Raw genomic sequence first — 25,006 nt, 5'->3', positions numbered from 1 at the left:
ACAGTGTATGACAGTTACATATTATTTCATGTTTTGAGGGAAATTAACCTCCACAATTATTAACTATGCATAAAATGTAATGGCAGATATGACTTATATTGCATAGGACTGACTACAACTCCTCTTTAGAAATAGCTGTTCTTTGCTTTTATAATACTGAGAAAAGAGGAAAAGAGTTCCTAAAGAAATAGAAGGATTCCTCAAGCCCCTCTTCCCTAAAACGTGCTCCATCATATCTCCTGGATTGACTGGAATATCCTTCTCTGCCCCCACCCCATTACCCTCTCAATGCAGTGGAAAAGTCGGTGGGTAATTGGGTCCAGATTGGAGGTGTTTAAATATTCATGAGGCTGGCAGGGGACTGGGAGGGGGTGACTGTCTAGAATGGGGGTAGGGGCTAGGGGAAGTGATTAGTCACTGAAAGCTAGCTAACAATTCCGAGAAAGAGACGGAGAGAGGGAAGAAAAAGACAGACAGATAGATATTGGGGGACGGGAGAAAAAAGGAGAAGAGAAGGAAGAGGAGAGAGGCAGAGGAGAGAGGCAGTGGGGAGAGAGAGAGAGAGAGAGAGGAGAGAGAGAGAGAGAGAGAGAGAGAGAGAGAGAGAGAGAGAGAGAGAGAGAGAGAGAGAGAGAGAGCATGTGCGTTGAGCAATAGCTGTGGACCTTACAGTTGCTGCTAACTGCCCTGGTGTGTGTGAGGGAGAGAGAGGGAGGGAGAGAGAGAGAGCACGCTAGCGCGAGAGAGCGAGTGAGCAAGCGAGCAGAAAAGAGGTGGAGAGGGGGGGAATAAGAAAGAGAGAGAAGGAAAGGAGAGAAGGCAGGAAGAAGGCGAGGGACGAGACAACCATGCTGTGCTGTATGAGAAGAACCAAACAGGTAGAGCTAAAGATTTTTACTTCTTGCTGTTGTGAAATAACCAGAGTACAGTATTTCCCTGTAAAGGCAAACAGTTTTTTTTTTTTACTGCTTCTGCTCTGGCCATGGTGCTCGTGCTTCCTTAGCATATGGTAACTGACGGTTGCATCCCAGCTTTTATTCTTTTCTGTCTTTCATGCTCTGGTTTTGGAATGCCACTAGTAATTAGAGTGAGGGTAGAAAAATTATGCCTGTTTGGCTAGAAATTATACATATATATATATATATATATATTGCTTATTAGTGAATGCTCAACATTTGAGTCTCTCTGGTCTTGAGGGTGTGGACATAGAAAGGGGTGTGGGGAAGATGATGTGAGTTCTACCTACAAGATGGGGAGGCAATTCTTTATATTATTTGCAAAAAGCGGGGTTGAGAAAATGATGTTGAGAACTGAGTATTGCCTCTGTGACATACAATTTTCTCACATGTGCTGCGGAAGATGCCTCATTTTGTACATGCATGAGCTTCGAAGGGGCGCAGGTATTTATAGAAAAACGTGCAGGTTTTATTTATTTATTTTTCAATGAATGAATGAAACTGTGATTTGATAGATTTTTTTGAAGAGAACCTAAGACAACTAGGGCTGGGGGTGGGGTGGGGTGGAGAAATTGGCCATGCAGAAGGGGAAAATCCCCTTCCTAAAATCAGCAGCCGATTGTGCACCAGCTGGTCGGGGGAGAGGGTGGACCACGCCCCTAGGAGCTCCTTTGGGATGGGAAAGACAGCCCGGTATTACCTGTTGGAAACCAGGTCTCTTCTCTTCTCCCCTTCCCTTGCTTCTATCCTGGGATTGTCAGTGACCAGAGAAGGGCTAACATCCTGGATAATAAGTATGGTGACTCATTTTCATCAGGAAGAGGGACACATCCAAGATTAGCAAGAATCAGAGCCCCTCCTTCCCTCCCCCACTGCCCAGGTTTTACAGCCATTTCCAATTGCTCGCTTATTTCTTGAAAGACATTTTAGAAACTTGATTGGGGTGAGAGTGGGAAGGAATGACGAGTGTGGTATTCCTCAGCAACCAACCATGCCATAACAGTCTCCAAAAGACGCTTTCAAACATTTGTTGGAATGCATTTGAGTGATTTTGGCAAAGGTTAAGGAGAAAAATGGGTGTGGGATATGGGTGAGTGTGTGCATGTGTGTGCCTGTGGCAGGGGTGGGGGTGTGGTGGGGGCAATCTTGGTCAAAGAAGCCCTTTGCAGACTGATTGTCTTAGGGGTGGGGTGCAAGAGATAGAATTTGAGTATTATTTCCAGTGCAGCTATTGGAAATTGGACAATTTGTAATACACTGCCTGAATCCAAATGGGGTGGAAGAGAGTGGAGAAGAAGCAGCCTGCCAGCTTAGCACGTTTAGCCAGCGCCCTGGAAGGAAGGGTGGGGAGTGAGGATGAAGGAGAAGGAACAGGAAGGGTAAGGGAGACAGAAGCAGAATGTAAGAACAGTGGGTGTAGAGGTTTGGCATGCATAAATAAATAAATAAGGTAGCAGCCATCCTGGATTGTATGGGGCTATTTGGGGAAAAGTCAGATAGTGGGAGATTGTGAGGAGGGGGTGTTTGCAGCATCTCCTGAAACTGCCCTATGGTTACAGAGATGGATGCTTCCATTGGCTCGTTTTTTCAAACTAGGACATTTTCTCTCCTTGTCCTCCTTCATTTTAATATATAAATGTAATAAATACAGGTGTCTGGGTTAAGAACACTGTCAAAGAAAAGTCCTGAGGTTACTTCACTGGTGAGCTGGGGAAATAAAATTTAGGAAGGTGGAGCACTAAGTAAACCAAAGCTATTCACTTAAAAAGCTTTAATTTTGGAAAGAAAAATATTCAGGTTTATAACTTGTTCCCACCCTGTATGTACACAGACAAGTATACATACATCTCCTTTAATAAAGGAAACCATGTATGATTTTTAGAAAGGGAATTAGGGCTAAAGGAATTCCCTTCCCAAAATGTCTTCATTTTGGGGTTCTATCTCACCAACCACCCCAAGCATTCACTCTGATGTGCAAAGTGATGAAGCTGAAATTGTGTGTTTAGAGTTGTGGAAATTCACATGTAAATGTGTACAGCATCCACATACTTCATATGCTACAGTTGCATGTGTAAGTGTGGTTTCCACATGCTTCCCTGTGTTTTAGCATCATTTGTATTCAAAAGAGAAAATGAAAGGTATAGAAATTGTCCTTATTTTGCTCATGCATTTCATAATGTGTACTTCTATGTGAAATGATCATGTTTCTTATATACCACTGTCGTGTATCATTCACATTAGCCAGTATTTAGGATACCATTCAATCAGACTAAAGGAAATGGTGTATTCAGGGCGTGGGCTCACACTACATTGACTGGCATTTATGTAGCATGAGTACTTAAGTTTCACGCAGGTTTCCTGCTTGTGGATGAAATTCTATATCGTTTATGACAAAATCTAGTGGTTTCCAACCTTCTGCTGGCATCTATTCATCATCCTAATACTTAACAGGGAATAAAACAAGGGCAAAAACCTGCAAAGGTCTAAACTCTGCCACACCCATAAAATCCAGCAGAAATGTGGGAGGGGGCTGAAGGGCTTGCACTTCCTTCCTCTTCCACTTGAGCGGCATAAAGAAGCAACCTTGGATTTCTAAGTTGGAATACATTGCCAGTGGATGAGAAAAAAATCATAAATTATCTATATTAGCCATTAGTTACCACTATAGATTATTACAGCAGGAAGAAGAGAATGAGGGTGGCATGGAGTTGAGAATATGGTAAAGGAGTGGGCAATGGAGGAATAAAATAAAAGAATCCCTAAGATTGTACTGCCTTATGATTTTCAAACATCTTTGGGCTTACTTTCAGTAGCTTAATTGCCATGTGGATTCCAAATGATTAAAAACTTGGCAAGGTATGATCTGTGTCTGCAAAGCAAGAAAACTATGAGGTGTTTCTTTTGTTGAAAAAGAATGACTTTAGTTTGTAACTGAAGTGTAAAGAATTTCATGCAAGCAAGGAGTCCCTCTACTCCCCAGCCCCCTATTCAAGCCAAAATCAGCTTTTTACCTCATGCAACAAATAAATGTTATCTCTGAGAGTGTGATCTGTGATTTAGAATTCCAACCTCACTGTGCCTTTTCCTGCAGTGCTGGGAAGGTGTGGAAGGTGCTGCCTTGCTGCTTGGTGCAGGCGATTCTTCCTAGTGATAAATGGGATTCCTCCCAAAGCTCTCTGAGCCACACCCAGTGTCACCCAGGGACTTAGTGAATTAATTAAGCTGAGATATTTTACTTAATATAATTGAAGCTTCTTGTATTTTTTTTCAATAGTGTTTTTCACCACAGGTTTGCAAATTTAAACAGAAAAAAATACTTGAAGGGCACTTTCCTTCTTTTCTTTTCATTTCTTTTTTTCCCAAATTATCTGGACTTGTAGAGAACCTTAGAAAATTCATGGTGAGTCTCGAAAATGTTCATTTCTGGTGACTCTGTAATTCCTTCAAACCCATGCCAGGGCCCATACACAATGAGCCCTGATTTCTCCTGTTGACAGAGTCTGTGTAACTCTCTTCCCCAGCCCCCTCCCTTACCAACCCATGCTGAGGCAACTGGAATAAGAAAATGCAGAGTTAATTTTTTTTCTTGCTGAGCTGGCAAAACTACAGAAACCTTCTTTGATGTTTCATGCTAAAGGGCAGTACTCTTGTTCACCAAGAGGGACGGTAGCTTGGGGTCTCCTTTGCTTCTGTCACAGGGAAATTGTCAGTGTTTTGCCTGGGGCTGAATTTATCCATAGACTTCAGACTCTTACCTGGCCCCATGAGGAAGGGTACTGACGTTCTTTCAGGCAATAATAGAGCATATATATTAACTAATCATATTGATAAAGTAAGACAAGTCTTCCTCTGTTAATAGTTCAAAGGCTGCACATAACCAGGTCATCTGAAGAGAAGGTACAGCAGCATTTAACTATTCGCTTCCCTATGAGTTTTAATAAATGCATTAGAGCAAGTAAGCAGTGTCTGTTGCAAACTAAAGAAGTGATTTTATGCAGGAATTCTCCCTTTTGAATTTCTGAAGTGTGGTCAGGTGGCTTTTGTACCTTTGTAATTAAATCTTCAAAACATTTCAGAAGTGTGGGGAAGAATACTACACTGTGAGTCCTTAGTGGAGGCCACTTCTGACTGTGATCTTGAATGAATCACATCACGTTGGGCTTCAGTTTCCTTCTGTAGAATGAAGAGTAAAAACCAAAAACCAAACACAAATGAAAAGATCCCACCTTAAGGATTTTTGTAGGGCTTAAACATACTTGATGTGAAAAAAAAAAAAGATAACACAAGCATAAGAAATTTTTCTCCCCAAGTTTTGCAATGTGAGACTTGTTTTAGAGCCTCCCGTTTTTCAGGATGATCTAGTGCCCGCTATGTCTACCTTTCGCAGTTACAGATGAGTTCCTTCTAGTCTTAGTTGAGCCTTCTGCTTGTGCTCTTGCTCTTTCCCTCCCAGAACCCCACTCCCTCATGCTCTTGTCTCTCTTGAGATTTCATCTTCTTGTGCTGCACTGGCTCCTCTCCTTATAGCTTATGAATATGCTTTTGCCTCATCTATCTTAAAGGATCCTCTCCTGACTCTGTCCCCATCTCTATAGTGCTCTCTCTCACTCTCCCTTTAGAACAGAGTTCCAAGTACTCTCCACACTCACTTTCTCCTCTTCTTCACTCCCCATTCACTATTCCATCTAGTTTAAATTGGCTTTTGTTTTCATAATTTCACTGAAAAACATATTCTGAAAGGGCACCTCAACCAGTGACCCTTCATTTTACATCTTATTTGATGTCTCTTTGGCATCTTGTGTTGTTGTCCATCCCTCTTCCTGAAACTGTCCCCTCACTGGGCCTGCATGATAGTAACAGCTCTCTTTGTTCTCCCTCTCCAATAAGACCCTGCTCAGTCTCCTTATAAGCTTCCCTTGCTCTTTACCCACCCCACAAAATTCATGATAACCTGGATCATGATCATGATTCATTCCTCTCTTCTCATTTGACTCACTAATCCTAGGTGATCTCCTCATGTCATCCATGTCCAAAGCTTTAGCCACCTGTGTGACTGCCAGATCTGAGGACCAGATGCCTATTTTTAGCTTCTGATTCATAGTTATCTTGGTCTAAGTTTATTATACTCAAAACCAAACTCAGTGTCTTCTGTTTTGTATCACACTTGATCTTCCTCACTACACTTATTGCTCTGACACTGCCCATACAGCCTCAGAGCTCTAGGAACCTAAGAGTAATCTTGAATGTACTTTCTTTCAACTCCCATATCCAGTTTCTAAATCCTTTGGTTCTTTTAAAAGATTGAATAAATCCTCTGCTTTTCTACCCTGTTTATATAAATAACCTGGCTCAGACTTTTCATGACTACATATCCCTACAAAAGCAATAACTTTCTACATGGAGTTCCACCACCACATTGTTCTTTGGTTTACCTTGCAAATAACACTGTGTATCTTACACAATGCAAATTTGGTTGTGTTATTTTCCTTGTTAAAATATAAATGATTCAGCATGACACAATCTAATTTTGCTTACCTTTCTAGTGCCAAACTCAGACCCCCCCCCCTTTTTTTTTAACCTGATGACACCATAGCAAGATTTCAGGCCTTGGTGCCTTTGCATGTACTCTATTCTCTGTCCACATTATACTTGGCTCTCGGCCTGAACTGTTCTCCCATTCCCTGCAAGAGTTAGCTCTTTGAAGCCATTCTTAACCTTCCTAATTCAGTTTTCTTCCACCTTCTTTTGCCCATGCTGTATGTTGTACTATCTTTATTCTCACTTATTGCAGTATTTGACATTCATTTTTTCACATTCTGGTGTCCACACTGTGAGCTGCTTGGGGAAAAGGATGAAAACATAATTCTTATTTTATCTCTAGCATAATACTTGGTACATGAAATAACTGATGTTAACCCTGAATAATCTGTTTGCTAAATAAATATGGAACCAGGTTTATAGTCTTTTCACAAGCTGTACCATATCTAAATGGCTAGAATAACTAGGAGATTTTTCTAAAAATGTGTTGGCATGAAATTTTAAAGTGGAATTGATTATCAGTGATTCTTGTTACTGACTTATAGACATGACAGCCACCAGTTTTTAATAAAAGTGACATAAAATGAACCCATTTATAGACCGTATTTCTCTGAACTCCCATAGCTGGTACTGTCTCCCCTCCATGTCCTCCTCTGTCAACAGCCAGCATTACAGCCCCACCCTCTCTGTTACCACAGCCTTGGATCTTCACATGCTCTTCCTTTGAGGCTCGGAGTACTTGAACTCACTGCTTTGCTTCACAACTATTACAGATCGATCATAAATCCATTTGTGTGATCCATGAAATAAATCAACTAACAGCAGCAAGATTTTTTTTTTTTAAATGCATGTAGTGCTGGTCTGTGCTTAGGGGTGTGTGCTCAAAAATTAATTTTACCTTCATTTGGATTTCTTTTCTTCCCTCTAAAGTATCCACATAATAATATTTCACAAAGAGAAAGCATGATTGGAGGACAGGGAGGGTGAGTGGTAAGTAGTCCCTCAAATGACTGTTAAACAAATGTTAGTGTCCGATGAATTGGATTTTTCTTAGGTTTAAATAGACTGAAGGGATTTGGTTTCTGAAGTATGCCTATTGTGCCCAGCGTGGAACAAATTGCAACCACTGTTTTCCATGAAAATACTCCTGCCAGACTCTAAGAGTGTATTTTCTCTGACTAAATTGGCATGTCCATGAGAACAGCAGAAAGCCTAAATAATTTATAAGTGAAGTTTGTCTTCAACTGATAAAGTTTGGTAGTATTTGTCAATTGCCATAGCCGCACTTGATATCTTGCTCACTGTTCCCAATCTCTTTGGCATTGAGTTTTTCCATTCTTTTCTCCTCCTCTCAGACTCAGGTACAGTTTTTCTGATTAAGTAATACCAGCTCAAGCTAGTGTTTAGTGGGTGAGGCTATGGAAGGAGAACTTTAAGACAAGGTGTGCTTCTTCAAACTTTCCAAATAAGTATTTTTAGGCAAAACAGGTATTTTAAGCTATGGCTGGCAGGTTTTAGATTCTCAATAAATACTTGTTGAAGGAACAAATGTAAGAAGGCGGGAATAATCATGATGGGTCATTAGGGGAGATGTTTTGGGACAGATGACCAGTTCTGTGTGCCTATTCAGAATGGGCTTTGTGTAAATGCAAGCTCAGCTCTATTGGTCCCCCTCGCAAGACTGAAGTTGTCAAAGTTCAGTTCCCTCTCCTGTCTGCCTAGATCCGAGAGACACACTTGCAGTCATTTCATTCAGGTTTAGCATGGGAACGTGACCCTCCTGATTTCCTATCCTTAATTATCTACAGATCTTATTTTCTTAGATGTTGTTTGTTTAATGTCCTGTTTCATGTCTTTGTAGTGGAATAGACCCTTTTCCTGGGTTCTAGACCTGTTTCTGCCAGTTGCTTGTCATGTGATCTTGGGTAAGTAATTTAACCTTTCTGAGCCTGGTCTCTGTCTGTATAGTAAGCACATAAAAAGAACCCTCCAAATCCTGTCTTGCCTTTTTTTTTTTTTTTCAAACTAGGTTGGTGTGTCTCAATTAAAGAGATAACAATAAAAGTGTTTTGCCAACAATGTGTTTTTGAAATGTAAGGTATTATTAATTGAGTAATTTCATAGATCAAGCCCTAAAGTACTCATGGCTCTAAGCAAACAAGAAGTACCCTGCTCTCTGTATAAAATACACACATTCTCCATTTCCACCCCACTCCTATTCTCTTCAGGTAATTTTTGTTTGTTTGTTTTGAGACATACTCTTGTTTCGTCTCCCAGACTGGAGTGCAGTGGTGCCATCTCAACTCACTGCAACCTCCGCTTCCCAGGTTCAAGAAATTCTCCTGTCTCAGCCTCCCAAGTAGCTGGGACTACAGGTGCATGCCACCATGCCTGGCTCATTTTTGTATTTTCAGTAGAGACAAGGTATCACCATGTTGCCAAGGCTGGTCTTGAACTCCTGAGCTCAAGTGATCAGCCCACCTTGGCCTCTCAAAGTATTGGGATTACAGGCGTGAGCCACTCCACCCGGCCCAGAGTAAATATTAACCATGCTAATGGATGAGAGCGTAGTATGTCTTTATTATTTCCTTTGAAAACTTCAGTGGCCGAATTTAGATAAGCCAATATTCAAAGTGTCATAAGACTCAAAGGATCACTTCAAATGCATTAGCAATACCCACTGTTTCTCTCTTTATCTTTTTCTTTTATAGTCTTTTCTTCACACTTAGATCTCTTTTCTTCTCCATTTGCTAAGTTTTATGCTACCCTTCCATCCCCACCCCCAATTCACCTCCAAACTGAGTTCTCAGCACTAAGATAAATAGGCATGCTATGCTTACATCCATCACATGAGGGCCCAGTCAGGCAGAAGAGTGGAGAGAAAATGCAGAGCTGGTTGGGAGATTGAAAATGTAGATACAGCTTGGTTGCGAAAAGCACACTTCAAAGATGATCACGTGATCACCATTTCCACAACTACATCTGGGTTCCTCAACACCACAGGAATGAACCTTGATTAGGGAGGTGATATGCAATCCTAAACCTTTCCAAACTCAACTCTAAATGCCGTAACCTTCTGAGCCCTCAGGATCTCCACAAAGGACATTATAGTTCTCCTGTGCCCCTGGTTATGCCTTAGATAAATTACCATTTATAACAACAAAAATTATCAGATTCTCATATAAGCAATAGAATTATACAAACCAAAGAAACTGAGTTTCTAAATATATGGATAACATTTAGAAATATTTTAATGTATAATAATTGAATCAAATTAGTCTAAGAGATTCTATTTTTCCTAGAAGCCAAAAGTTTAGCATAAAAAGTTAGTATCATACACATTTTGCCAAAATACTTTTATACAAAGGGCTCATGTAGACTGCAATAGAAAGGTATGTTAACTAGAAATTTGAAAATAAGCTGGTGTCCTGAAGGAAATAATGATTCGTTTAATTATATTTATAGCTGGTTAATGGTGAATATCACCTTTAATCTTTCACTCTACCTATATTCCTTTCTCCCTCTTCTGCTTCAGGACACACCACTTCTATTATATATGAGTTTTTTGATTGGGAACAAGTATCCAAAACCAACTTTAAGAGTCTATAAAAGGAATTTATTGGGAAAAAAAGTAGAGATCATATGAAATTAATAAGTTGAACAACCAAGCGTATGGGAACCAGGGTAGAATTTTAATAACAGGAATTCATAAACTCTTTCTAGGGCCCTGCTTCAAAAAAGACTCAGTTATTAACCACCCCAGCTACTATTCTAAATTCTAAATGATGAGAGAGAGAGATGAGAGAAAGAGAGAGACAAAGGGAGAGAGAAACAGAGGTAAAGAGACGGAGAGAGAAACAGAGGTAAAGAGACAGAGAGAGAGAATGAGGATGAATAAATTTTATTGGTCCTGTTTGGGTCCACTAGTTACTGCCACAGGGCCAATATCTCTGACTGGGAAAACGATCTGGGTAGCATAGTATAGAGACAATTTTGGGAAGCCCAAACTTGTAAATCTAATGAGAGGGTAAGTTGGTTGAGAATTAGTCTCCTGCATATATACCTATATATCCACAGTAGATTAGCTACCCAAGTCAGGAAGGACTTACCTCAAATGCGGTGGACTATTCATTTTTCCTTGTGGTTATTTTCTATTTGTTCTGTATTACATATTATTGGTAGAGTTATTATCACCGATAGTTCTAAAAGGAGGTAGTAACCACACAGATAACTGAACCTGTGAGTTTATACACCTGAAAAAGAAAGGTCAGAGCAAATCTTCATACCTGGAGACGACAGACACTGGGTTTTTGCCATCCTCCTGAGGCTTGACTCTGGCAGGTCCCACCTGTCTAGGAGGAATACTAGCTACAATAAATTCTTGCTAATTTGGAATGGTGTAGCTTTGCTTTAACTTCTCTTTTTCAGGTTGTAAGATCTAGTTTCTGCAAAAAGATTGGACAATAATGGGTATAAAACAGCTCAGCTGGATTTACATTACAGAAATGCTACTCCTTGACATTAGTCATCTCATTTTGAATGTTCTTGAATTAATTCCAGCAATAATCTCCATATTTATCTATTTTTAGCAAATTGGCACATTGTAAAATATTGAGCTGTTGTCTCCATAGGCACCAGTTGGCTCTAAATGTAGAATATTGGTAATTAGCCTTATATCCATTATTTATAATTTTAGTTCCAATAACTATTCAAAAATGTTATTTTTAAATGAAAGTTGGAAGGACCCTAATATCTTTCCATTAATGACCAGATAAAAAGCTAGATGAGGCAAAGAAAAAAATAAACAAAATAATCTCCAAAGGCTAAGCAAACTCAGAAATTGGTTGCTTTTTTAAGTGGCTGCAATAACTAGGCTTGACTGGAAGCTGTGAAGATGCATATCCTCTTCCCATTCTTACTTTGCTTCGATCTTGAAACCAATGTATCTGCTTGGAATATGAGCTAAGAATTAAATTCCTGCTAATGGCCAAATTAGTTCCTGTAACAGCTATTTCCAGGGGATGTATTCTGTTGTTCTACACAAATTTGAATAGAGGCAATTGTCTCATTATTACCTAAAAAGGAAAGCAAGAAAAAAATTGGGTATGGTGCACATGCTTGTAATCCCAGCACTTTGGGAGGCTGAGGCTGGAAGATTACTTAGGAGTTCGAGACCTTGTTTCTACAAAAATAAAAAAATCAGCTGGGTGTGACGGTACATACCTGTAGTCCCAGCTACTCTGAAAGCTGATGCGGAAGGATTGCTTCAGCCTGGGAGGCACAGGCTGCAGTGAGCTGTGATCGCATCACTGCACTCCAGCTTGCGTGTCAGAGTGAGACCCTGCCTCAAAAATAAATAAATAAAAGTAAAAATTTCCCAGTTTCTAAATAATTAACTTTCAGTTAAATTTATGGTCCATGTTGTACTGAGGGTAGCCCACTTTGGTTGTCCAGGCTCCTATGAACATTCCAGTAGGGAAAGGAATAAGCATTGAGTTATGTTTTGTGTGGACATTGCATTTCAGTCTTTTCTCTTTAAATCACTTTTTAAAAGTAGTGTTTTATTTGAGAGGTGGGAAGGAATAAGAGACATCATAAGTGATCCAACTTAAACTCCCCCCATTTTATTTTCACCTAGGCGCTTGGAGAATTTTTATTTCAAATCTAAGTTTTAGTGAATCAGTATTTCTAACATTTCTGAGATGTTTCAAAAGCAAAGGGAGAATGATACTGCTTTACTTAAGAAACAACAACTTCTTCAGTAAAATCCAAACTAGGAGATTGATCCATTCAAACGTTATTTTTTTTCCTGAAATATGAACCATTTGCAATATTTTGTTAACTCTCAAGGACTTGTTTACCCTAATGAAAGAGAAGGAAATTGTTTTCTCTGTCACCTGGGAAAGTTACTCTGGAGAACTCAGGTTGGTATTAAATATTCATTTGTATAAGTCTTTCACGATAATCCTCTTAATTCAGTGTGCCTCAGGGCTTTGATTGCCTTTGGTTGAAAGACACAAGGTGATAGCTATTTGATAACTCAGCCAGATTTGTGCATCCATAATGATGGACAATTAACTGGAGAACTGCACAGAAAACCTAAGGACAAGACTTCCTTGCTTACACATTCTTTCTTCCAAGTTAAACTTTGTACGTTATGCCGCTTGAGTGAAACCAGTATAGAGGAGGACATGAGAATTTCTATAATTGAAAAGGGAGAAGAAAACAAGAGTTATAAAATAAAATTACTCAGTTTGGAATTGGGCCATAACCTTCTAGTAAAAACTGTCATGGGATCATTAATGACCACAGATGGCTCAGACCTTACTTCTGAACATCATCTGGAAAACACAATAAGCCCAAGAGAAACAGTATTCAGAAAAGAATCCAAGAAGTACTCTGCAGGACTAGGTGGAAAAAAAAAAAAAAAGCGTGAGCACTAGTATGCTTAAATATGCATAACCAAACTTAGGACCCAATTCAGTTTTTATATTCACTTAGCAGAAGGAAACCTCTACTGTTCTTCTATATTATCATTCCAGTGTCATTGGAAACTGATTGGTTTGTGTACATACTTAAGTCTGTTTTATTAATAACATCTTACCCAAATTGTTACTTTTACTCAACTTGGAAATATAGTAAAACTCCATCTGTAAAGAGTCAAACCATAATAACCGTAGGAATACCAATAGGAAAATTAACTTTCCCATTATCCAATGTATTAGAAATATTATGTTTCTTTAACTCTCTGTGGTTACCTCAAAAAGTGTCATGTTGAACTAATTATCTTCTTTACAAATTAGACTTTCTACTCCCCTACTCTTTAACAATATCTTTTAGAGATCCCAGCATATTCTGTTTCCCAGCTCATAACAGAAATAATTGATTACTCTCCTTCCCTTATAAATGTCAAACTATCAGTTACCAAATTCTTTTTGTAATATCTTTCACATATGCTCTTTTCATCTTCTGCCAGCCTTTCTTAACCAGCATTCCAGAAGAGAGCCAAACCCAACCCCTTATCCCTATGGCCCTAATGTCCATATGTATGTGATGAGTTAATCCCTCTCTTACACATCTAGATGGGTACCAGTTATATACCATCCTTGGAAAAAGAGAAAATAGTCACTCATTTTCATGTTCTATGGTTCAGATGAGAAACTCCGGGTGAAAAAACGCTGGACAGTTACCAAAATTCTCTATTTTCAGTATCACCTCTACATACTGCCTGCTGAGTAATCTTACATTTAATTCCCTCTTTCCCCAAATTTCAATGGCTTTTCTTTGTTTACAAGGTTAATTATAATTCATTTATTTATGGTTGTGTTTCAAGGCTCCTTAGAGTCTATCACCAATCTCCCGTTCTTGTCTTATCTCCTACTGGCTCTGGCATTGACTGGGCTTGTGAATTTAAATAAATTTAGTATCTCTCTTAGTTGTCATTTCCTTTTACGTAAAATGCGAAAGTATTGAATGAAATCATCCCTAAGGCTTTCCAACTTTTAACAAACATGTTCTATAGCAAAATGCCTCTTTTACTTGAATATTCTGTCCCAGCCAGACTTAGTATAAATTTATTAGTTTTCCTATACTTTTGTTCATTGTCATTGCCACTGCTCGAAAAGTTCCCTTTTGGGCCTAGCTCAATGTTGCCCAAACTCCAAGCACTGAATCAAAACTTACCTCATTTGTGAGGGCTTTCCTGACTAACACAGTTCTCTGAACTCTTCTGCCTCTTAGATCCTTTGTAGCACATATTACCTGTCCAATTCCCTTGTCATTAATCAAACAGAGCCTTAACCATCTGTTTGCGTTTTTATGTACCTGATTCCCCCAACTAGTTTGCAAAACCTTTGAAGGTAAGATATCCGGTATAGTGCATGGCCCAAGAAATATTGATTTGGTATTTACTCTGTGATGAGCTCTGTGTTCTGTATTAGAATCTGAGGGAATAAAAAAGCCAAATAATCTCTCAGAAAGACAAGTGGAACTATCTTACATTACCTCTCTGGGACATTTGACGTCATGAAACATTCCTTGCCTCTTGAATCTCTTTCTTTTCTTGGCTTTCATAACATTTCTTTCTGCTGGCTTTTCCCACCTACACCTTTGGTTGCACATTTTTCCCCTGCTTGGCTTCTTTTTTCTACCAACCTCTGAAAAGTAGGTAATTTTCAGCATTTTGTCCTTGTTCTTGCATGTTCTTACTCAACACAAGCTCCATGAATAATCTAATTTGTGGACCAGTGAGTCTCAAATTCTCCAGGCTCTCCATCCAAACCTACTTCCTGGGCTCTAGAGCTTTTTATCTTACTCTCTACTGGAACTCCTTTCTGACCCACAGGAACCTCAATCTCAACAGGCCTTAAAAGGAAGTCACCATGTCTTAATCCCAAATCTCTTCTTCTTTCTCATCCAGTCATGTAATTCAGAAACAGAACCCTTGATTTCTTCCTTACAACTTCTTTTTTTCATTCGATACTACTATTCTTTCTCTGGTTTCTGTAAGTAAAAAGAAAATAAATAAAAAAACCTTTTCATTCCTTCCTTTCTTTCCTTCTCACAAAAATGTGTCATTCATGCCAGATGGGGGCATACTAAAAATATAAGTAACAAAATAAACAAAAGAAAGAACTGTGTTGACTCTATCCACTCCATCTCTAGTCAGCTCTAACCCAGCCATTTTTCATGGAGACTAATACAATAGCCTCCCCCTATAATCACCTTCTTCTACCCTCAACCCTTTACAATCCTTCCCTTAGCAGTAAGAGTGGTCTTTTGAAAAACATCTATAAGATTGAGTGTCTCCCTTATTTAAAAATCTTTGATGGCATCCTATTTCACTTAGAATGAAAACCAAACTTATTATAAGGCCTATAAAATCCTACATTATCCAGGCTTTGCCTCCTTTTCTAGCTTCTACTTAACAACATGCTCCTCCTGGTCACCAAGTCTGTTGACCTCTTTTTAGTTAGTAAAACACATAAAGCATGGCCACTCTTCAAGGCCTTTGCATGTGTTGCTCCCTGTGCAGAGAATGCTCTTTCACTGGCCCTTTACTTGAGAAGCCTTCCCACCTTAGTGATGCCCAAGTACAATTTTTTTTTTCCTTTTGGGATTGCTCCAAATCTGTTTTTTTTTTTTTTTTTTAAGTATTTACTTTTCAATATTCTGGTCACTGCCTATCTCTTCAAACTTTAAAATCCACCCCTCTTCACATCCCAGACTCTATTGCAATTGTGTTATTTCATGGAATGGCTCATATTATTACATCCTTTCTCTCTTTCTAAACATTGTTCCTCTTGTCTATAATGTCTTCCTTCCTTTCCTGTTCTACATGGCATGTTTCCTGTTTATTTCCATGATGTGGTTGGAGTTGTGTTCTTCTTTTTGGAGACTCTGTAATCCTGCAGTCTGATACAATTATCCTCCCCTTTATACCTTCCTTATGTCTAGTACATACCTCTACTATAACATTCAACAGACTTTATTATACAAATTCATGTATATGTCTGTCTCTTCTGCTATACCAGGAGCTCCTTTCAGCTAGGAGTTATGTTTTATTTTTTGTCCATGTATAGCTCTACTTGAATGCTTTGCACACTATGGGTTCTCATTAAATTCGAGTAGAATAAATGGAGCCTGCAAGAATTAACAAATATCAGTGTCCAGTGAGTAGTATAAGATGGCAAAATTTGGTTAGGACTAAGGCAAAGGTTGGCCAGCTCACACTGATCAGTCATGGAAATTGTTCACTTCTGGCACAGTCCATAATTGGGCAGCTAATAGATATTTCACACAGCGCTAAGACCATACAGACTTGGATTTCTCCCAAGTGATACCAGCTGGTTGCCTCAGCAAATAACAGCCACCATTTTATAGAGAGATACTTTAGTACAGTCAGAAAGATAGCCATCCTTGACACTATAAACTTCTTATTATCTGGGCTAAGGATGAGTAGTCTCTGTAAAATATGCAACTGTATCTTTTTAGCCAATTATTCTGCTTCCTGAGCTTGATGTTAAACATTTAGCTTTTCCTCACATCTAAAGCTTATATTTTCTGGTACTGCTCCCACAGGAATCCTGACGAGTTTCAGATCTTCCCCTTTGTCAATGATATAATTTATAGTTGCGTGTACACTGTCTCTTACCTTCTCTAGTTAAATAAATATGTACAATAATGCTTAGTTGTTGCTATTTTTTCTTGCCCCCCTTTATTATGAACGTTTGTCTGATGTTATTATATCTAGCCCCAAACTGATAAACAGAGGAAAGGTGCTAGTAGAGTTTCTTATAGGAAAATAAAAGAACACATAGCCAGGAAATCGATGACTTCTCAACATCTAACTTGTATCTCTTACACACAAAAATGTAACTCCTGGGGAATGGAGCTGGGAAGGAATGGGCTTCACCTTAGAATTCTGGGGAGGGAAAGATATCTCCAATTATATCTGTCCCTGTTGCAGGATATTTAAGAGAATCAAGAAGGAAAAAGAATGGTCCATACTCATTAGGTAGCTAGATCTTTTTGAAGTGAAGCTAAATAACTTAGAAATTGAATATGCCATTTTAGGGTCTGGATGGGAAGCTTGAACACATTCTTGGATTTATTTTTTTAGGAACTGATAGTCTAAGTTTCAAACTGGTAACTTGGAAAATAAACTTTGGAAATACATTTTATTTGTAGGTTGGAATACTGTTCATTCAAAAATAAAATTTAGGAAGGGCCAAAAGAATATAATTTTTCTGTTTAGAGAATGGATAGTGATAAGGAAAGCAAGGTCAAGTATATTTTAGCTGAAAAAAAGTCACTTTTTTCCATTGTACTTTAAAAATTTTGGTAATTATGTCGAAGGTGAAGAAGATGCATGAGTAGTTTGGGCTGTTGAGAAAGCAGATAAGACAGGCAAGTATTCAATATTGAAGAGATTGATTTGGTGGGATATGGTAGAATTTTGAGAGACCCATCAGACATGAGTAAAACCACCTGGAGCCTTTTCTAGAAGAAAATTCATTTTCTGTTCCCCTTATCTGGCCATACATTCCTTTGCTTCCAGTTTTCACAGGCTTTTCCGTTAGGCTGTTTTCTTAACAAAACTATATATTGACAGAGTGGGAAACAATTTCCACCTCAAGGCTCTGGAACCCTCACTTGATGGACACCCAGAGACACTGCAGTGTCAATTCACTCTGTACATTTAAATTGCCAGTAATTACATGATATTTCAAGAATAGCCAACAAGTCTGGGTTACTCTGATTAAACCAAATTTCTTCCAAATTTTGTGGAACTAAGGGAGTTTCCTTTGGATTCCAGTGAAGGGTCAACAGGTCAGGACCACATTGGTACAAGAAATTTGGAAATTAAGGAATAATGATGTTTTCTGGACACTCTTTATGAGTTTTTTTTTTTTGCCACCTAACAATAGAGCTGGTACTATTTTCTCTACCTGAAATGCATTCCCTTTTGTCCTTTTCTTTTTTCTTTCTTTCTTTTTTTCTTTCTCCTCCCCCCCTCTTCTCTCTCTCTGTCTCCTTCTCTCTTTCTTGCTTTATTCCTTTTTTTTCTTTTTTAAAAAAAAAAACAATGTGGTTTTGCTGTGTTGCCCAGGCTGGTCTCAAGCTCCTGGGGCTCAAGCAATTATCCTGCCTTGGCCTTCCAAAGTGCTGGGATTACAGGTGAGTGCTAACACACCTGGCCCTGAAATGCTTTTTCTCCATTCTATCAAACCACATTCTGCCTTCAAAAATTCTGTTGAAAAATCACCTTCTTCATAAAATCATTTTAAACATTTCCTCATTCCCAATCTGGTTCCATATGGCATTCACTATAGCAACCTCCTTAGCAATTCCGCTTTTCTCACATAGTGTATGTATGTGCGTGTGTGTGCGTGTACGTGTGTACATACACATACACACACATAGAAGTATGTGTGTGTATGTGTGTGTATATATATACACACACACATATGTATACACACATACACACGCATTTATATAGAGTACATTTATATGCTTTATGCATGTATTATACATACACATAGATATACACATACACACACACACACATACACACTCTAGTTTCCCTAGAGACTGCCAAAAGGCTCATTCCTGATATTTCCTCTGTTTTAGATTTCACAAGGCAGTATGTAATGTTTGCACATACTGGGTCTACAGTAAAAGCTACTAAATTTTTATTTAACCTCGGAAAAGTTGTCACCTTCTTTGTCTTTATACCTGATGGTGATAATTATCATTGACTAGTAGAGCTAAAGAGAGTTTAGGAATTACCTAGTTGTTTTTTTTTTTTCTTCTCTGAGATGGAGTCTTGCTCTGTGTCCAGGCTGGAGTGCAGTGTTACAATCTCAGCTCACTGCAACCTCTTCAGGAGAATCGGGTTCAAGCGATTCTCCTGCGTCAGCCTCCTGAGTAGCTGGGACTACAGGTGTGCGCCACCATGCCCAGTTAATTTTTGTATTTTTAGCAGAGATGGAGTTTTACCATCTTGACCAAGCTAGTCTCAAACTCCAGACCTTGTGATCCGCCTGCCTCAGCCTCCCAAAGTACTAGAATTACAGGCATGAGCCACTGCGCCTGGCCTGTTTTTCTTTTATCTTGTATTTATTTAACCACAGAATCTTTTTGACCCAGATTGAAATATTTCTTAGAATCCAAGAATGTAAAACAGATAAAAAGGTGTTGTTGTAGCCAAAGCAGAGTTTGGTGGCCCAGAGATCTGTCTGGTCAGCTCCCTCCTCTCTCCTCTGAAACCCTGATGAAGCCTGGGGAGCAGTTTTTGAAACACTGATCTACAGCTAATCCTTCCTCCTGCAGATGTTAGGAGGTTCTGTGGTTAGGCCATTTAACTCGAAAAGGCTACGATGGAGTTTCTTCCCATGTCAGTGCTACTCTTTCTGAGGGGTAAAAGAAGACCATACTCCCAATTTCTAGATGTACATATGCTGATTTTTCTAAAGTTAACTCAGCGTTTATGTGATTCCGCAATAAACCAGGTTCTTTTATAAATAAAGACTTAGAAGTTATTTTTCTGTTTTCCACCTTTTGGTTCTAATTTATCTTATTTTTCAATTAGGCTTTATCATTAAGATCAATTTTAGAGATAATATTTCCTCTAATATTATATGAAAATTCTTTATTCATTCAACAAACATTTATTAATAATCTACCATGAGCCAAGAACTATGCTGGGTACTGAAAATATAGAATTTTGTTTTTTTAAAGAAACACTCTGTACCCTAAATTAGCTCATAGTAGAGTGTAGTAGAAATATGTGTGTCAGTTTAAAAGTCTGTCTTCTAGAATGTGCTCTTAAATAATTTTACTTAATCTCAGGTAGTATTTTCCTAGTTGTTCAAGAGTGTTTCCCAGTATAAGCTTACTCTAATGTTTATTCTTGTGTAAATACGACTATCAACAAGCCTTGGAGGTTTGGGGGATACATTTTGTAAATAATAAAACATTTATAGATCTAAAGACTTAAGTACCACAACTCCAAAATATTTTTAAGAATCGAATATGTTAAAATACCTACAATACTTATAACTATGCCTGCCACATAGTAAGCACTTAACATTAGTTATTACTCATTGTTTTTGATGATGGTATTGTATCTATATTAATCTAATCAAATATCTAAATAACTTTTTATAGTGATTCTTAACGGATTAGTTTCTGGATTGGGGGTATATATGCGTGTTTGTGTGAAATACAATGTATATATGTATATATGCATATACATCTGAAGTTAAATAAGCATACAATTGGTTAACTGAGAAATGAGTTATTAATGCCACTGCTTAAACGTTGCATGTCATATGCTCTCAACACTCTTTAATGCTAATGGAAGTTGTTTCTTGCAATCTTAGAACTCAGAGACATAATTAGCCATATCTTACAGTTATGGCTAATAAAGGATGAATAAAAATTTCAGGCTGCCTCTACTTAGAAAGCAGAGAGACTCATCGTTTGCAAGGATCTGAAATGTAGACATCTCAATACCTAGACTCAGCAACTTTGAATCTTCAAGGAATGACATAAAGATGCAATGGCAATTACAAATTATCCTCAGTGATGGTGGTATCCAGGGTCTGTGGCTATGGTATCTATGGACCCTGTTCTAAGCAGTTGTTGGTTTTGCCTTGGCTGTGTTTCCTGGATCTACCCTCACTTGGTTCCTGCCTAATTTTTGAGCCTGGTTCTCTAGCTGTGCCATTAATATTGTGAGCTCTAATATTATCCTAATCCATTTTAGGTTCTATGGCTTGCACTGAAAAATCTTACTGATGGAACCCTGTACTCAGAAATCCGGCCCAAGCTGCTAATATTTTTCACCTGGATTATTGCAATAGCCTGGGAGCTTTGCACTCACTGTTCTGTCTACCTGAAATACTTTGTTGCAACATATTCTCATGAGTAGCTCCCTTACTCATGGGTTCTACTCAAACTCACCTGTTTAAATGTTATCAAGGAGAAGATCTCTCATTAACCCTACAAAACATCACCCCACCTAACACTCCTTACCTGTCCCCTTTTGTTCTCTTTCATTTTATTTTCTCTAGCCCTTGTATGTACTTGAGATACATTAAGATTTATTATAATCTGCTGGCACCAATGGCATGTAAACTCCATGAGGGCTTCATTACTCTTTTAGTGACTTATATTTCCTGGAACCTAGTACAGTGCCTGGTACATATCAGGTACTCAATAAATATTTAGTGAATGAATAAAGGAATACACTTAAATTCTGTTCAGATGTAATTATAAGAATAAGCTAAACACATGCTACAGCTAAGGCATCCATTTCCACCTGGATCCACATCCTTCCTGATTTATGTTCCTTAATCTGAACCAGCAGCAACCCATATATTTCTTTCAGTCTTGCTGTCAGTCTAAGGTATGTGATGCAGCGGATTTCCAAGAGTGATGAAAGAAGAATTTGATCTTGCTCACCACTACAAAATGTGTATTTATTTTTTCCTTTTATATTTTAATTGTTTAAACATTTGGAGAGGATTGTCCTGCTGTGGTAAACTTATACTCATTAAATTGTCAAGTGTAACTGTATTATTTATTTATTTATGGCAAGTACTGTGGGGGAAATGCTTGCTTCGCCACTGGCACCATCTGGCTTTGACTGATTATTGTATTTACCTGAGAGTCTTTGGACAAGACTATCAGGGTGATGAATGGGTGAGAGTAGGAAGAGTTCAAACACTGGTTGAAAAAAGGATAACAAACCTGTAGCAATAAGTCAGTCACCATGAAGCATTCTAAGCACTGAATAAGATAGAACATCCATTCCACACCCTATTTGCATTTGTGGTTAATCTTCAAAGAGTCAACATGGCAAAAACATTCCAAGATAAAAATAGCAAGTTCTTCTAGAAAAGATTTAAGTTTTAACGCAAAAAGAAAAATCCTTATGGTTACTGAGTATGCTGTGAATCCACACAGTTGTGGTTGTAGTTAAAATGCTGCATATTTCTTTCCTCAGCATCAGTGACTTATAAATAGACAAATTTTTAAAAAAATGAATCTCTGAAAACATTCCAGAAGAAAATTTGATCTATGGGAATTGAAGGATAAAATGTGTAATGGCAAGTGGCACAATGTCAGACACTGGGTTTTGTGGTTATAACCTGATCTCAAATCAAAACCCAATGCCCCTGGCATTCTCAAAGCTGGATCATCAGAGGTTTTATGCCAGATAGAAGTGAGGTCATAGCTCTGCTAATGTAAGGTAACTTCAGCAGGTCTGAATGCATCTAACAGTCTTATTGAGGCAGGGAGCCTAAAGAAGCTATTCAATCTTTTATCTTTCTCCAGCAAGAAACAACTTTAAAGTGTATCTGCTGTTGGCGCCTATGTTATTTTGGTTTATCGATAGATCATCTATTGCTTTCGTGGTATCACAAGAGTTAGAAGAAATTTTAGAAGTCATCTTATCTATGAGTTATTCATTTATTCATTAGGAAATCTTTATTTATTACCTACTATAAATTAAAGGATATAGGCTAAATATATGAATCAGATATGTATATTCCCTTTACAGGATTAATTATTTTCCATGACATCTTTGCTAGGTTGGAGTTCAGGCTTTGGTGTAGTATCTTCAACATTTTTGTATTAATGCTGGTCATTTAATAGAACACTCCTCAAATGAATGAAAGCAAATTAGCTTTCACTTAAAGTAGTGAGGCCCAATGAACTCTTGTCTACCCCTCATTATTCAAAAAGTTAGATGCAGAGACCAAAGAAGAATCAATGTAGAAATGCTGTATAGTTAACTTAGTGAACTCTTTTACCTTATTTTCTTGTTTTGGCTTCTGTCAAACTTCACCGTACCTGGCCATTTTCTATGCTTTTCCATATATGGAAGCTAAATACTAAATTTCCATACTTATAACCCAGTAAATACTAGTATCTTGGTGACAAAAAAAAAAAAGATCTAAAAATCTCCAAACATCTTAATTTATTTTAGAAGACTCTTTCTTTTTATTGAATGAAAACTTAACTCAGTTTTGTTTTGTTTGCATAGACTAATCAAACATTGCAATAAATCTTAAGAATTAAAATGAAATTCCTACATTTGTAAAATGCCTAGAAATATCTCCAGAAAAATATTCCTTGAGGCTTTTCAGCATTGGCTATGGCAAGACGTAAGGCATTTCTAGGTCTCACAAAATAAAATGTAGTGTAGCATGCAAACATATGCCAATACAAAACTCTAACTCTGGAATTTTAGGGATTTTTGAGATTTTTAGTTTGGGTTTAAGGTAATGGTCAATTGACAGTTATCCAAACTTTAGTTTAACAATAATTTTTTAAAATTAAGTGTTGGACCAACTTTAAAATTTTAAATATACTCCTATAACCAAACCATATTGGATTATGCCTCTTGCCAAGATTATTCTTAAACCATGATCTAAGAGTCTCCTATTATTCTTTCACTGTCAGGATCCAGAAACTCAGTGCCAAGGGTAAGTCAGCCTTAGATAAACAGATTGTCTGGCCTAGGCCACCAATCTGTCCAACATTTGTGACCTATAAAGATTTTTTTTCCTGCAAGCAACTCTGCTTATGCCAACTGTTTATATGCACAATGGAAACTTCCAAAGCTGTCATCTCCTAGGTTTGCTTTGCTTATACAACTAATTGTTACTGTGCTAGAGATTTTTTTCTATTTATTGGATCCATGAAAGTCTCAATTAACTAGTGCCTTTTGGTCAATGATGGAAGCTGAAAGAGAAGACCTCAAGATTATAACATTTAAACTTTGCACAGTGCATCTTGGTGATATGGCAAGGCCTCAGGGATAATTGCCTGATAGGCAATCGGCAATATTGCCTAATAGGTTAGGTGGGGATTTAAAAGCATTCTAATAAAAGAGAGAGAACTTCAAATCATACTGAAGAAATAGAAGAAAGCAGAAGTAATCTGAGACAAAAGAGGGAAAGTCCTTTGGATATCTTGAATTAAACAGAAATCCTCAGAAATATTTGCAGTGCTCTAAGTTAGTAGATTGTCATCTCTTATGGAGAAGACATAATTAGAATGGGCCCCAACCACAAGAGAACTCCCCATTAAGACTCATTTGCAATTTGGTACCATATTGAAAATGAGTCTTAATATAAAAGATGTGTCAGAAACCCTCTTCTCACTATACTTCATGTATTAAGTGTCTCTTTTCAGGAAACTAAACAACAAAAATGTATTTCCTGAAGCCCTACAATGAACCGAAGTCTATTAGAGGTAGTATGGGGCATTGTGATGGAGGCAGAGGGATACAAACCCCACCAACAAGGAAGGTGCTATGATTGTTCCCCTCGCATTTCCTCTGTTGAAATCCTCATTCTCAGTATTAGGAGGTGGGGCATTTGAAAGGTGATTAGGTCATCAGAGTGAAGCCCTCAAGAATGGGATTAGTGCCCTTTTAAAGAGACTTTATAGAGGCTCCTTGACCCTTCTGCCATGTAAGAACATGAGAAGACTTGCTCTGTTATACAGAATGCAGGCCCTCACCAGGCACCAAATCTGAAGGCACTTTGATCTTAGACTTCCCGTCCTCTGGAATGGTGAGAAATAAATTTCTGTCATTAACTACTGTTGCCCAGTTTATGTTTGTTTTGTTTTGTTATTTTAAAAAAAGCAGTGGGGACTAAAACAGAGGAAAAAGAAGGCTGATATTTAAGAATTGTGTACAAAGTAAGGAATAACAGTCATAAAAATAACAAAACAAAGTAGTCTGTAATTAAAATATACAAGTGTAATAAAAGCTCAGTAAATATTCATAGGCGGAGGCAAAGAAAACTGAAAGCTTTAAAGAAGGGGGAAAATACTAGAAGAGTGCTCAGTATGAAGGGAGAGTAGAAGGCATTCCAGCAAAGTGGGATGACATGGGCATGGTCATGGAGCCTTGAGAGGACCATCTTAAAAAACAGTGGAGAGTGTTTGATGATAAGAATTAGGGGGGGAAATGAGCATGTAAGATG

At 38.1% G+C, this 25,006-nt stretch overlaps 1 protein-coding gene and 1 long non-coding RNA gene across 2 annotated transcripts in view; both read left to right on the top strand.

The window, feature by feature from the left end:
- The first annotated feature begins 740 nt into the window (after positions 1-740).
- Positions 741-25,006, top strand: part of GAP43 (growth associated protein 43) — a 103,228-nt gene continuing 78,962 nt past the window's right edge. The window contains exon 1 of the mRNA XM_003734915.5: positions 741-878. Within this exon, the coding sequence (XP_003734963.1) occupies positions 849-878 (30 nt within the window). The 5' untranslated portion in view covers positions 741-848. The remainder of the gene's footprint in view (positions 879-25,006) is intronic.
- LOC118147724 (uncharacterized) lies at positions 2,096-22,959 on the top strand. Its single transcript, XR_004734233.3, has 2 exons — positions 2,096-8,419; positions 20,767-22,959. It is a non-coding gene; the product is annotated as an uncharacterized LOC118147724 (long non-coding RNA).

The sequence above is a fragment of the Callithrix jacchus genome, chromosome 15 (genome assembly GCF_049354715.1).
Source record: "Callithrix jacchus isolate 240 chromosome 15, calJac240_pri, whole genome shotgun sequence".
Taxonomy (NCBI): Eukaryota; Metazoa; Chordata; class Mammalia; order Primates; family Cebidae; genus Callithrix; species Callithrix jacchus.
Note: the sequence above shows the minus strand (reverse complement) of the source record. Positions and strands in the feature narration are given on the sequence as shown.